Source organism: Rattus norvegicus, chromosome 7 (genome assembly GCF_036323735.1).
Source record: "Rattus norvegicus strain BN/NHsdMcwi chromosome 7, GRCr8, whole genome shotgun sequence".
In the NCBI taxonomy this organism is placed as follows: domain Eukaryota; kingdom Metazoa; phylum Chordata; class Mammalia; order Rodentia; family Muridae; genus Rattus; species Rattus norvegicus.
The window spans coordinates 129,729,656-129,744,409 of record NC_086025.1 but is presented as its reverse complement, the minus strand read 5'-3'; the positions used below and the strand labels follow the sequence as shown (position 1 = coordinate 129,744,409).

General features: G+C 47.5%; 1 protein-coding gene across 2 annotated transcripts; it reads left to right on the top strand.

Annotated features, from left to right (window-relative positions):
• Window positions 1-1,790: 1,790 nt before the first annotated feature.
• Window positions 1,791-13,960, top strand: Slc38a2 (solute carrier family 38, member 2). Of its 2 annotated transcripts, NM_181090.3 has the most exons (16): window positions 1,791-2,099; window positions 2,681-2,875; window positions 3,268-3,349; window positions 3,495-3,610; window positions 6,004-6,077; window positions 6,199-6,291; window positions 6,412-6,493; window positions 7,734-7,816; window positions 8,027-8,085; window positions 8,179-8,340; window positions 8,743-8,822; window positions 8,924-9,024; window positions 9,532-9,656; window positions 9,898-10,042; window positions 10,149-10,246; window positions 11,153-13,960. In NM_181090.3, the coding sequence occupies exons 2-16, from the start codon at window positions 2,760-2,762 to the stop codon at window positions 11,249-11,251; spliced, it is 1,515 nt and encodes a 504-aa protein (NP_851604.2). In that variant the 5' UTR covers window positions 1,791-2,099; window positions 2,681-2,759; the 3' UTR covers window positions 11,252-13,960. The 2 variants fall into 2 exon arrangements, with proteins under 2 accessions (NP_851604.2, XP_063119196.1); XM_063263126.1 differs by lacking the exons at window positions 1,791-2,099; window positions 3,495-3,610 and having other exon boundaries at window positions 2,735-2,875.
• The last annotated feature ends 794 nt before the right edge of the window (window positions 13,961-14,754 follow it).

Genomic DNA, 14,754 nt, shown 5'->3' with positions numbered 1-14,754 from the left:
CCCTTAACTATCCTATAGCAGGAACCACCACCAAAAAGTCCAAAGGACAATAGATGTAGTTGTATTTCGAATTGCAGCCATGACCAACAACCTACAGAACTTCCTGAATACCTCGGAGTATTCAGAGGGCAAGAGATTTACCTAGAATTAAAAAAAAAAAAAAAAAAAAGTGGTTTAAGACCTTTTGATTTTTATCAGTTGAAACCCGATAGAAAGGAATTTCCCAGGATTCCTCGAGCCCACCACCAAGCTTTTCCTGAGAGGAGCTGCTCGGATGTTACTGGGGTGAGCATTTGGAAAGAAGGTAATCAAGACTTTTCTAGTTCTGATTATCCGTCGAGTTCCTCACCTCCGGTCTGAGGAGAGTTCGGTCTCCATGGGGAGACTGTCGACACAAGACCACAAATTTGAACAATCTGAGGACTGTACAAGACAGCACAGATTTATAAAGTTGGGACACCCCAAAGTTTAGAAAACAGAACTGCCAAAAAGAGGTCTGAGGGGGGGGGGGCTTTAATCAAGGGAGGCTGAAAAAAGGGCGTTCCTGGTTCTTAAATCTAAAGCGACAGTGGCACTTGAGAGGGGCGAGGGGACGTGCAGCATTAATGTAAGACTATTGTTTAAGTGTGGCTGGCGGGACCAAAGGTTTAGGATGAGGAACAGTGTGTAAAGGGGAAATGGGGTCCTGCCCTGTCAATCACGAACACTGGCACAGGCTGAAGGCACCCCAAGTCTTACGTGCCACGGAAATAGCCAGCGTTACAGATTTCCTCAGGAAAACATTGAAGGCAAAAAACGGTGATCACACCCAGCCCTTTCCTCTCTGCCCAGCCCAATCTCTCCCACGTCCCCCAAAGGAAGAGAGCACTAGGTCAAACTCGTTTGTTTATTCCTCCATTCAAGCAGCATTTTTCTCTCTCCTCGGGGGTCTTTGTTCAACCCAAAAGGGAAGGGCCCTCGCCTTTCCGGCAGCACCGAATATTCTAGTCTCAGGGGCTCCCCGGGTCGCCCGACTCTGCAAGACCACAGCTCCACCGAGGGATCCGGGCCGCAGAGAAAGCTCCAGGCCTACATTCCAACGAGGGCGCGCGCTCGCTGGAAGCTGGAGGAGACGCTAACACCAGGGGTGGGGTGGAGGCAGGAGGGAAAGTGTCGGGCAAGAGGGAACAGGGCGCCCCTAGGCGGCCTCGGAAGGGCTGGGTCTCCCATCCCCGAACCCCTTTTAAGGGCTTGCTGGTCCAACGCAACCGTCCCTAGTACGCTGTGACACGTGCAACCCCAAAGTCTATCCCGCCACGGAACTGCGAGCCGCCCCTCATTCACCAGGCTAGTTGTGGAGAGTGAAAGCACATCTAGGTGGAAAGATCGAGAACACAACCGGGCCCCTCCGGGCAGCGTGGCAGCGCTGGCTCAAGTTCTGCGGGAGAAAAACCCTTAACGTAAATCTTAAGTCGCGGGCTGGGGGTGGTTTGGGGTGTCTGGGGGTGTAGGGTACCGCACACACGCCGGATGTGTCCCCGAAACGCAGCGTTGGAGACCGCGCTGGGAGGGAATCTAAGGAGCTGGCTCCTTACGGCAGCCGCGGGTGGCGGCCACCCACGGGGCTGCGGTGCCACGGCAGCCGGAGCCACGGGAAAGCGGGGTGCGGCTGGCCCCCCGACTCGGGGTGCGGGGCAGCAGCAGGGAGGCGGAGCCCAGGTGCTGTTGATACACAAAGACGAACGCCCGCGCCCCGCCCACTGACGCGGCTCCAGGCCGCTATAACTCGCGCTCCGGAGGCAGCTCCACACCGCGCCACGCCGTCGCCCGCGCCACCACCCCTTAGTCTCTGCTGGAGGATCGTGACCGCCATTCCCCGCTTTTTTTTTCTTTTTATAATCTCTTGAATAATTAAATCTAAGAAAGAAAAAAATCCATCTCTTGTGCCTGTTGGATTGCGGGGATTTTCTTTTTTTTTTAATTTAAAAAAGAAAGGAAAAAAAGGGGGGGGGGACTCCGACCACACTTATTTTTGCCTCGTTTTACAATTCTGGTGTGACCGAGACAGCCCGCGGGAGACGCTGCCGTGAGGTGGGCCAGCTCGCAGGAAGAGCACCGAGGTGAGGCGGGGGATGGGCGGTAGCGGGGACGCGGGCGGCGCCGGCGGCGGGAGAAGTGGGGGCTTGCGGGCACCCGGCCGCAACCTCCCGTTAGGGGGAGGGGGAGCCGCGCGCGGGTCTCTTGTCTGCTGCAAGCCGGGGTCTTGTGACTCCATTGGCTTGGAAACCCATCGTGGAGTCCGGGCGTGGGGAGAGGCGAGCCGAGAGGGCTTGACAATCGCCCCTCGGTATTGCATCAGTTCCTCCCGGGGCAGAGGAGGGGCCGGCGGCCGGCTACCCCGGGCAGCCGCGGCCGCGGGAGGGCTCGGCGTGTGCCCTGTAAACAAGCCCCGGCTGGGGCGGGGGGGACCGGGCTCGGCGCCGGGGCGGCTGGAGGGGCGCCGCGGCGGCGCATCTTTGTTCTCGCGGCCCCGCCGTCGGTACTTTTCCGCCCCTCTCCGCGCCCCCGCCCCTCGCTCGCCTGGTACTTTTCCACTCGCCTGGCGGGGGATGAATCAGCCGCGCTGCGCCGCCCGGCGGCGTCACGTGGTCGGGGGCGGGCGGGCGCCGCAGTCCTGACGCGCCGCCTTCTACCTTCGCAGGCAGCCTCGAGGGCCAGTGCGCCGCCAAGGACAAAAGGAAGCTCGCGCCGCGCGCTGAACACCGTTCCTCCGGATCAGCATGAAGAAGACCGAAATGGGAAGGTTCAACATCTCCCCGGATGAGGACAGCAGCAGTTACAGCTCCAACGGTGACTTCAACTACTCATACCCCACGAAGCAGGCTGCTCTAAAAAGGTGGGAGAAGTGAGCTTTGCAGAAAAGAAAAAAGAAAAAAAAAAAGACCTTGCACACACGGTCGCCTCGGGGCTGGAGGGATTGCTTATCGGTTACAGGCTAACGCTCACACCCAGGAACCAGAAGGCTCGCCCAGGGCTCCGGTCTTCTCCCTTGCTCACACAGCCCCGGAGAGAGTAGCCTCCTAAATTACCCGGTTGTTACTGCATGACCGATCGTATTGCCTTCTAGAACACCTAGCCCATGTGACGAGTCCTGCATTAACTTAAGCGGAACTGAAGGGCTATCTTACTCTATCTATGTAAACTATAAAAAAAACGTGGTGTTCTTATCTTTCCGTTGGGTGACAATGGTCTTTTTTAAAAAAAAAAATTTTTTTTTAATTTTTGCAGCCATTATGTGGACGTGGACCCCGAAAACCAGAACTTTTTACTTGAATCGAATCTGGGGAAGAAGAAGTACGAAACAGACTTTGTAAGTTGACAGTACTCTTTATGTGCCTGGCTTTGTGGAGTAAACGAATAGTGTTACTTTTAGATTTCAAATCTGACTTGCCCAAAGGTGGTTTTTCTCCTTTTAATTATTGTTATATGTTTGGTTATCGTTTCCCTCTGTGTAGCATCCAGGTACTACTTCCTTTGGAATGTCAGTATTTAATCTGAGCAATGCGATTGTGGGCAGTGGAATCCTTGGGCTTTCTTATGCCATGGCTAATACTGGAATTGCTCTTTTTATGTAAGTATGTGTAAGTAGTGAGCCTGCCGTGCGGGGCAGTTAATATGATAAACGTATTCTTGGCTCCAGGAGAAAAAAAAAAAGCAGCTTGCTGTTCTCAAAGTGTTTAAAAAAAATAACTTAGATTTTAAAGTGTGAGAAATCCGAATCTGTTTCTAATGTGTACCGTGTGTCCTTGTGAAAGCAAGTTAGAACTCGGGGTAGCGCTTAAAACTGACGGGTTAAAAAAGCCAGTCTTTCCAGAAGGTGTTGCTAACTGAAAGAGATCGGATAAGTCTAGAGTAAGGAACTTTTGGTCTAAGCGGAAGTGGAGTGGCTCCAAATAGGTTCCATGTCGACTGTCTTGCCCTAAACCCTGTGACCCTTATACACACACAAGGAAAAGCAAGTTCGAGGTATATGAGGTGTGGTGATATTTACCTAGCCTAGAACATATTTGTCTTAGAACAAGTGAGTCATAATTTTCTGGATGCTAAAAAGCAAACTCACCTTTAAAAAAAAAATACCGTCTTTCAAGATCCGTATGATTGGTGCCTGACTTTTAAATAAGAGCCTACCAATTTGTTTTTGTTTTTTAAAGTTATTTTGGCTGATCCTCTTCCCACAAGTCATGTTTAGAGGTTGCCCGTGTTGGGGTCACTTACCTGTGGGTGATATATGATTGAAGGGTCAGCAGTAAAGTGCTCGCCGGGCGTGCGAGATTCCCAGTGCTGTCAGAGCAGTCAGGAGGGAAGACCTGCTGTTTCCAAGTACCTGAGCATGTGTACGTTGAGTGTGTAGTTTTCCTGTCAGAAGTTTCAGACTGCCTATAGCTGGAGGCCAAGGCCCCAGTGACTTCCATAACCTACACACCGATGAGAAAGACGCACTCTGCAATTGTCCCTTTCTTTTTTGCGACAGTTAAAATGTTTTGATTAGCTGCTAGGTACCTACCGCTCAATTTACTTTCTCCATCGTGATTTTAAAGAAAAGAATGTTCATAAGAAAAGTTCTGCTTCGTGAGAGCCCACACGGATGTTAAGTCTGGCTTGGATGTTAAGCCTTGGCTTAAGTTTTAAGATGTAGAATAGGGGTTTTCTTGCCAAAACAAGGCCTCGGGAAGTCTAGGTACAGAACAGCCTGAAATTCCAGGTTTTGTTGGGAATTTGAACGGCTGGAATCAAAGTTCAGTATTTGAAACCCTTCCCAGCTCTTGCCATGAAAACTGGGGACAGTTTTTAAATTTCTACCAGTGCGGTCATCGGTAACTTGTTTCGTAACTGAGAGTAAAAGGTAACGGTGTCACCCTTGAGCATTTGGGATCCTGCTCTGATAGCTTACGATGTACTCTATTAACCTTTTGATAAGTGGCTAAGCGGTATCAAGATGGTGTGAGTTTTTCTATTCATCCAAACTTGCATTGCATATAAGGGTAAATGGGCCAAAAGCCACATGCTGAAATGGCCAGCCGACCTTTTTACAGAGAGTTTAATCTTCAGGTTGAAAGTGACCTCCAGGGGCATTGTCATCCCTGTAAGACACAGCACCTAATTTGCTCTAACTGCTCCCCGAAAGGGGTCATGTTCTCGGTGTCACCCCAGAACCAGGTGTCCTAAGGCTGACCTTAGGAAGTCACATCTCGCACTTTAATGTGCTGATGGGTTTATTTTTTGGTTTTGGATTTTTGCCAGCACCTCAGTTTGCCCATACAAGGTCAAAATTTACATGGCTGCCTCATTTGCACGTTTGCTGTTTTTGCTTTTTTTTTTTTTTCTTGTTTTAATCACTGCCTTGTCTGCCTTGGAGAAGGAACGTGGGACCGGTGCCCTCAAGGAAGACAGTGGTGTTAGATCTGTCAGGCCTTCCTTGCTCCCCCTTATTTTTCTCTGCCAATCCAAGGGGAAGGGTGGAGCTGATGATTCCCTTGTAGTTTGGAGGTCCTGCACTCCAGGATGCACGGTCCTGTCTTCCCAGCTGTCCCCCTCCATTTTGGTACATTCTAGTGTCCTACTGGACGAATGTTCCTGCCATCCCACCCATCTTCTTTCTCTCAGTCTGTCTGGTCCATGGGGTCTCAGCCTTTCCTGACCCATCTCAGCTGAATGGGGTGAAGGCCTTGTGGACTAGATTTAATGGCAAGTTTTAAACGAAACTATGGGAGACTCCTGGTAGGCCTATAGATAGTTAGGATGCTAGGCTACAAGTTTCTACTCCTCTGGGACTTGGAGGCTTTGCAGAGTCTCCTGCATTTGGCAGTGTGGATATTCTAAAAGGATGAGACTCACCCGATACCTGCAAGTTGGTGTCAGTCCCGGGTTAGGAGAGGGAGCCGCAGCAGAGCCGTGTCAGGCAGGAAGTGTTTGTGAGTGCGAAGCCGTGCTTATTTATAACCGGGTGCCTTTCCCTTTTCTCAGAATTCTCTTGACGTTCGTGTCGATTTTTTCTCTGTACTCCGTTCACCTCCTCCTCAAGACTGCCAACGAAGGAGGTACAGTAGCTTTCCTGGTTTTTCTTTCCCTCCTCCCCCTTTCCCAAGTCATTTAATGTGCACCCTAGTTTGGGGGGAGTAGGGATTCCAGGGTGCCTCATCCCTCCATTCTTCCATACAGGGTCTTTATTATACGAACAGTTGGGACATAAGGCATACGGTCTGGCTGGGAAGCTGGCAGCCTCCGGATCGATTACAATGCAGAACATCGGAGGTAAGTTTGGCGAGGGCACTTCGGGCAGGCTTCATTCGGTAGCAGGAGGTAGTGACCCGCGACTGCGGCGTCGCAGACCCCATTTTGCACTTGTAATGGTTTAATTCTGTCTTCCTCCAGCTATGTCAAGCTACCTCTTCATAGTGAAATATGAGTTACCTTTGGTGATCAAGGCGTTAATGAACATTGAAGATACGAATGGGTAGGTGCCGAGTAAGGTTATCTGTAGAAACAACCGCAGGTGCATTTTTTTTTGTCAGAGTTGGATAGCAAACAGTTAACCAGGGAGTTTGCCCAGGACTAGTCCCAGGGGAATACTTCTGACAAGGAAGTGTCCCACAAGCTGAGGATGTTTGCAGCGACCCGCTTGTAGCTTGGACTATCAAGCACACAGCCCCGAAACTTGTCTAGTTAGCACCCCAACTCGTCTCTTGTTGCGATTGCATTTGTTGTGGCTGCTGAGTACAGAGCTGGTTAAGATACTTTCTTTTCTTTTTCCAAAAACCAGTCATGTTTGAAATAGTTAATGAAGGAAAACCATGGAGTGTACAGCTGTAGTTACTGTTTTTAAAAAATTAGCTCTTGTGCAAAGTTATTCGTGCCAGTGGAGAAGCGAGGTCCAATGTCAACAGCCAGCGCTCATTGGCTTCCCAAGCTACACACAGTTGCTGCCTCCTGCCTTGGGAGACTTAAGTTCAAGACGCCAGTGTTTCTGGGTGACTTTTCTGTGGGGTCCTCATACGGCCAGGAGTGGAGTGGAAATCTCGGGGAGTTAAGGCTTGAAAACAAAGCTTTTTAAAAGGAATAGCGCTATTTTGAGACAGGGTCTCACTGGTTAGTCCTGGCTGGCCTGGACTTCAAGAGATCCGCCTGCCTCTGTCTCTGGGACAAAAAGTGCAACTGCGTGCCACCACCACCTGTGGCAAGGATAGGAATAGGAACATTTAGGTCAGTCCAGGTGTTAACTATGATAACATAAGTTATGCTTGAGTAGGGGTTCGGTTCGGTCTCATTTAGGGGGAGAGTGGTGGCCCGTGCATTTAAATCTTAAGTCTGAAAATCTCCTTATCGAAATGCTTCGTGAGCAGTCTTGCTGACAAGCATCTGGTGAGCTCTGCTGCCGCGGTTCCTCCTTCCCGGTGTTGGACATTACAAACTAGAGCCACAGTGCCTGGTGTCCAGTGTTTCCCAAACGTCCTAAAGATAAGCTCAGGGCCGCACAGAGCCGCTTTGTTCCCTGCGCTAGGATCAGGCCTTCAGAAGTGTTTTATGTTAGAAATCAGCTGGCAGTCTTCCCAGAACAAGAGTAGTGCAGAAGCCCATGAAGCAAACGGTCACAGAATGAGTCCTCTCTCCAAAACTGTCCTTTTCGAATGCAGTGCATATGGTGGTGTTAGGTGTTAGGTGTGCCGTCCATTCATTTTTGGCTTTCCTCTCTTCAGGCTGTGGTATCTGAACGGCGACTATCTGGTCCTTCTGGTGTCCTTCGTGCTCATTCTCCCATTGTCACTGCTGAGAAATCTAGGTGAGCAAACACATTTCTGAGGTGCGAGCCTCTCCCCAGCTGCTAGAATTCTTAGAAACTGCTGAAGGCTCTCTCTCAGCACCTGCTCTTGGGGGTGGCAGCAGGGCGGGACCCTTTTAAAGCCCCCAACTGTTAACACCCCATAGATGGCGCTCTAGTGTCCTGTGCTCTCTGTCGCCCCCTTTAAAGCTGTTCTTGTTTCCCCTCCAGGATACTTGGGGTATACCAGCGGCCTTTCTCTGCTCTGTATGATATTCTTTCTGATTGTGGTAGGTGTTGTGGTTTTTGTCTGTAGAAAATGCATTCTTAAAGCTCTATCAGGCCACCCAGCATTGCTCACAAGTGCAATATTCTGTTGTCAGGTGATTTGCAAGAAGTTTCAGATTCCTTGCCCTGTGGAAGTGGCTTTGATGGCTAACGAAACGGTGAATGGCACCTTTACCCAGGTGGCTTTGGCAGCGCTGGCGTCCAACAGCACCGCAGCCGATACCTGCAGGCCCCGTTACTTTATCTTCAACTCACAGGTAACTTGGTTGCAGTCCTGTTTTCTGGAAAGAAAATGTTTAGAGGAGGATAAAAAGAAGCTGCCACTAGGGATTTAGAAATGTCTCCTAAGACAGACAGGCACGGATGATAGATGGTGGTTAAGTTTCGCAATCTATCCTAGACTAGGGAGTCGGGCACACTAATGGCATGACCTCGAAGCACATCTCCAGTGTCAGATACAGATTATACTTGGCAAATGGGCTGGAGGATAGGAGTTAATTATGCAAAAGTATAATCATAGTTAGCTGGATTAGGAGTATCCAGGCTTGATGTGGAAGGTCCTGTGAGGCTTAGCTAGGAATTGACAGGGGTGTGTCACCAGCGAGGGTACGGCCGTGTGAATTGGCCGGGGTATGAACACGGTGGTGTATCTTTTTCAGACTGTGTATGCTGTGCCCATCCTGACGTTTTCCTTTGTCTGCCATCCCGCTGTCCTTCCCATCTATGAAGAGCTGAAGAGGTAATTGATCTGTTATCACTTAAGCCTGTTGGGCCTAGACTGAAGCCGTAAGGTATGGGACTTGCTAAAACACACACTTGTGCTCTTTTGTGGGTGTGCAGCCGCAGCCGGAGAAGGATGATGAACGTGTCCAAGATTTCTTTCTTCGCCATGTTTCTGATGTATTTGCTTGCCGCCCTCTTCGGATACCTGACATTTTACGGTAAATAGTGCCTAATTTAAGAAAGGGATGAGTCTGACATCGTATGTACAGTTTTACTATAAAACGTTCCAATCTGGTTTAATCCGCAATTCCTGGGGTCCAGATTCCAAAACGGGCGTGAGCCATTTGGTTGGTGTTTCTGTGGTATTCTTGGCTCTCTGGAGCCCATGCTATCTCTGCTCCCAACTTTAGTTGTAACTAACATGTAACACACACACACACTTATACACACACACAGCCAAGCTGGGGTTTATCTGCTTGGCTCCTGGTAGACCTCACTGGAGGTCATGTGACTAAATCTCAGTATTTAGAAAAATTTTTCCTCCAATGTTACTTTAATTGCATTAACCATAATTCCAGATTAATCTTATTAGCCTCTTAGTTTACACTCATTGTGTGAGTAGCTAAAAATTTCACTGCAGATTTCACTGTACATTTCTCGCTGCCTTGCCGCTTGATCTCAGAGGAAACCGCACTGACGCCTGTCTCTGGTCTGTGTCCCCACAGAGCACGTGGAGTCAGAACTGCTACATACCTACTCTGCGATCGTGGGAACTGACATTCTCCTCCTCGTTGTCCGCCTGGCTGTGCTGGTGGCTGTCACCCTCACTGTCCCCGTCGTCATTTTCCCAGTGAGTAACCACTGGCTCCTGCAACAGCGCTGAGTTGGGGTGTGGTGAAGAAGGAAACTTGTATAAATGGTTGGGCACAAGTGACTAGAACATAGCATAGTTTCCAGATCTTAGTGCAGAAGGCAAGAGTATCATATCAGGTCCCTAGAAACGCATCACTGCCTCCGATATGTCTCAGCTTCTTGCAAACTCTTGGTATTAAAGTTGGGTCGTTAATAAACGACACTTGACTTTCTTTCAGATCCGGAGTTCGGTCACTCACTTACTGTGCCCTACAAAAGAGTTCAGTTGGTTCCGGCACAGTGTCATTACTGTGACGATCCTGGCCTTCACCAATTTGCTCGTCATCTTTGTCCCCACTATCAGGGACATCTTCGGGTTCATTGGTGAGTTTTCTTCGATCGTACCCGTACTATTTTTTAGTTCACTATTTTGAAGTACAGGTTCGGTGAGCCCTCAAATGATACTCAAATGACAACCGTCGCTTTGCAGGTGCATCGGCCGCTGCAATGCTGATCTTCATCCTTCCGTCTGCTTTCTACATCAAGTTAGTGAAGAAAGAACCCATGAGATCCGTGCAAAAGATTGGGGTGAGTGAGATGGCCACAAGACGAGGACCTTGTCTCTCTTCTTATAAAGGTTTAGTAATGAAGCCCTTCACCAGAGAGAATGGGCAGGGGGTGTGGGAACTCCTGTGCAGTAGATGATGTAATTGCAGGGAACTCACCAAAGAACAGTGCTGACGTAATTGTCGGTGTCTGGGCACACAAGTGCACATCAGGGGTTATATATGGGCTCCAGGAAGGTGAGGTCTCGAGAGCCCTTGGGGGCCTGCTCTGAATGCATTTGGCATTGTGTGTTCTGTTCTTGGGATTGGTAGCTTCTTGTTTCAAAGTGGAAGGTACACTTTGAGCACAAGCCATGAACTTTGGAACCAGAGTCCTAGCAAGGGATACTTCAGAGTAAAGGCCTGCCAGTGTCAGTCCACAACTATTCTGGTCTAAAGAATGAGGAGAGGAGTAATCTGGGGTGAACTTTGCTTGGAAATGAACAAAGTTGAGCCCAGGAGGCACCTGCAAAACCAAGTTACCTCCTTACATCTGTGAGTTTAATGGTAGGGAAGTCATTACATAAGGAAGTGATTAGAGGGACGTGAGTCTCTGGACCCCTGAAGAGTACGTCTATCCAACTTTGACTCAATTTGCTCTGAAAGAAAACTGCACAACACAAAAGTCCAGTCTTAACTCTTTGAAAAGGAGAGTTTTCGCTTGAGGAAAATGTTGAAAAATTGCAGAATTCAGAAGGCTTCAAACAATACAGTACATGCAGGCTTTTTGTGCTACAAGTAACACAGTTTGATCCCATTAACATTTAGTCAGTGTAATTGGAGTGTCTATAAGTATTAACGTTTAGTCAGTGTAATTGGAGTATCTAAGTATTATGAGGTGAAATGTTTGAGTGTTTGCTGATGCGTCTTCTCTCTCTGCCTCTTGCAGGCTCTGTGTTTTCTCCTGAGTGGCGTAGTCGTGATGATTGGAAGCATGGGCTTGATTGTCCTGGACTGGGTCCACGATGCCTCTGCAGGCGGACATTAACCGCCCCACTCAAACTGAACGGTCCATCTGCCTGCCGCGTTGGGTCCACTCAACTCGCTCAGACTTCACCCGATGCTTTCGGGTCACTTCCTTCTGAAGTGCAGCCTCCTCGCTGGTTCTTCTGGATGCAGAATAAGTGAACTTTTCTTTCTCTTTGGTTTTTTTTTTAAAAGAAGCTTATCTGTGTGTTAGGGAATGGATATTAACACCAAAAACCACGAGCCTTGGGTTAAGGGAAGTGACAGTTTATTCCATTCCAGAGAATGGACGGACTTTTATCAAAGCCACATGTCTGGCTGTCTCATTGTTTAACTTGGATATTTTATGATTTTACTTGAATGTGCCTAACGGAACCATTCGATGTGAGAAACACTTCTTAATTTACAGCAAAGTATTGAAATAAGCATTGAGAAAAACACTTATTTTTTGTACCAAAAAAAATACTTTAAAAGACCTCAGAAGCACTATTTTACTTTGAAGAAATTGCATTTTTTGAACTTTATCCAGAACCAGTTGTCAATAAACTCCGTAAAACAATTTCATTGATATTTAAAAATGAATATTAGTATTATGAAATTATTTGCCTTTTTTATAGGCATTATAAGCCAAATACTTTTTTACCCCAAAATCATTTTCGGGAAAATGTTACGCAAAGTTGCACCATGAGTTAGCATGGTTTTGTTTTGCTCATTTCAGATTCATTTGAAGGATAATTGGTAATTGCTGCACCAAATCCGGTGAGCCTCCCTCCGTTCATCGCTGTCTTTGCCTTCAGATAATTGGTTCATTAAAACTAAAATGTTTGTGTCTTCAATTAGGCTGGGAAACACTGTAGGAAATGAAATAACTGATTTTGAGGTACCAAATAGTGCAATTGGGTAAAACAGGGTTTATTCAGTTGCGTCTGTCCCCAGAGTTCTACTGTCAACTCTGGGTCGTGCTTTTGGGCCCATCCTTTAAAACATCGCTTCCAAAAGTGAAAATGGGCGTTTGATGGCCCGCAGGCCAAAGCTGTCCAATAGAAAGCAGTAGAACTTTCAAACGCTCGCCTACTGGAAGCGTGATTTACTTGACAACACGCGGCTCAGTTGTGTTCCTGCTGTGTCTACAGTAGAGGTCTAGACGGCAGGCTGCACCGTGCTGTACACTGCAAGCTCTCTTCAGAAAGGTCACTGGGTTTCTCATGCAGTAAGCTTTCTAAGAACTCGCACTGGATCGTCATCTCATTGTACGATGCAGAATTGCTTGTTTACATGGAACGAGTGATCAGTTAGGGAAGCAGTACGAGCGATTGTACCCAGTTCTGGTCCAGCTGCATGCTTAGCTTTCCACTTCAGCTCCAGTTACAAGTGGAAGCATTTCTTTGAGGCTTGGCTTTAAGAGCACATTTACTGTATGTTAACGGTGTATGGTGAATATATTATTAAATAATGTGGTACTTGCCCATCAGGCATAATGTCTAAGATCTAATATACATAATTCCATTAAGCGGTGGAGGGAAGCAAGTGGAATCGTCATCTGGCTCCTGAGGTTTTTCTCTTGAACTAAACTTTTTTTTTTGGTTCGAGGCAAGGGCCAGAACAAATGTGACACACATGGTTTTTGTTACAGTCTTGTATTGTATATGTGACTAAATTCATAGGCAAGATGTGTCTGCTACTAAAGACCCTTGCAGACGGGAAGACGTCTGGTAGTGCTACGTTGGGTACAACCAATGGTCAGTTCTGTCCCGAAGATGAAATTGCTGGGGATCATGTAGACGCAAAGGCAGTGAGAAGAAGACACTCCACCCTGCTGCTTTTCAGTCCTTCAAGTCCAGAACCTCACCTTTAGTCAAAAGACTTGGCACTTCTGCTCGAAGTCCTAAAAAGAGTCGCCGCTAAGGTCTGCCAGGGGAGCTGAGGAACAGGCATCCAAGAAAAGGTGCCATGGCAACCAGGATCCTCCTCACAGCCGATCAGTGTGGAGAGAGCACAACTGAAGGTTCACAATGAATTTCAGGCCAAATTCCAACGCTTGGGGCTCTGTCAGCCTTGAGGTTCCTAAACCGAGTTCTCAGTCTTGAGCAGTCTTCAGTATTAAAACCACTGTCCCGTCACCTCGGTTTGCATTACTGTCTTCCACGGAACGTTTCAATAACTGTACTGTTATTTATAGAGCAGCATTAATCCATTAAAGCTAACCTATTTTTCAATATTTATGGTAAACTGTACATACATTGTCCATATGTATTTGTAAATAAGCTGTATATACTGTTGGAATTGGGTCTTGGGTTCAAGTGTATATATTCCCCCTAAATTTTCTTAACTGCATTTTGATGAATTCACATTATATATAGGTCCCCGGATTACTTGTACAGAGGATTCAATATTGACATTGTGTATAATACTAAAATTGAAAATAACTTGTTTAAATTGTATTTGCAATAAACTGGTTGGTCATCAACACAAGTTCAGATATCAAACTAAAAGCTTTAAATGAGGTGTCTAAATTTTCAAAATGCAGTAGGTACAACACGGCTATCTGGTAACTTGTCATGTGATTTCAATGGAAGTCACGTGGACTCCTTGTATGTATATAGTGTAAATGCCCCCGCTGTACTGTAGAGGCTGACAGGCCACTGTGGCTTGTTGGCAGGGAGTGCTATGCCAGTTTCAATGAAACAATGTATGTTTGTTTTAACTGAACTAAAATAAACACTTAATCCTGCGTGGCCTTTTTTCCTTCTGGGTAATGAGGTGTGTCTGGAGGAAGAAACTTTTACAAAGCTTCCGAGTCCTTGGGGAGGTGGAGGTCCAGGCTGATCCCTGCTGGTGGTAACCCATCCGCCCAAGTCAACAGCAGTGTTAGAAAGCAGTTCTGGTGCAGTGGACATTAGGACATTAGTGGACATCTTAGGTCAAGTCAGGTTTTAATGGTCATTTTGTGAAGGCATCTGTCGTCTTTAGGAACTTGAAAGGCACCTAGATTAGTTTAGGTAGAACCTGGTCCTTTAAGGTTTAGGAAATAATCAAATGAAAAGCGCTTGAGAGGTTCCAAGTCTCTTGAGACTTCCGGAATCAGCAGTGTGGCTAGGGGCTTGTGCAGAACTAAGGAGTTTTAGTAGGCTTTCACTGGGACTCTGCAGTTAACATCGGAGTGATAGTTGGGGCTCTGTCACGTTGGTTTTGATCGAGTGCTTTGTTAGGCTACAGTTTAGACACGGACTTATTTAAAATTAGTAATAGCGTCCACAAAGTGTCCGGTGGTACTAACCAGTGAGCCAGCCATTTCTACGAGGTTCCACAAAGCCCTTGGGACATTGAGTCAGACATCCTCGTACCTGGACCAGTGACTTGGAAAAAAGTTGATGGAAACCTGCAAACAAAATGTGGCAGGTAGAATGGGTGCCTGAGAGGGTTAGACAGTTGTTACATCACTGGCCTTGCAAATACCCAAACCAGCCTATTCTAGAGATCAGTGGCAAACATGGGATGTTTACAGAGCCAAGCAGTCAGATTCTC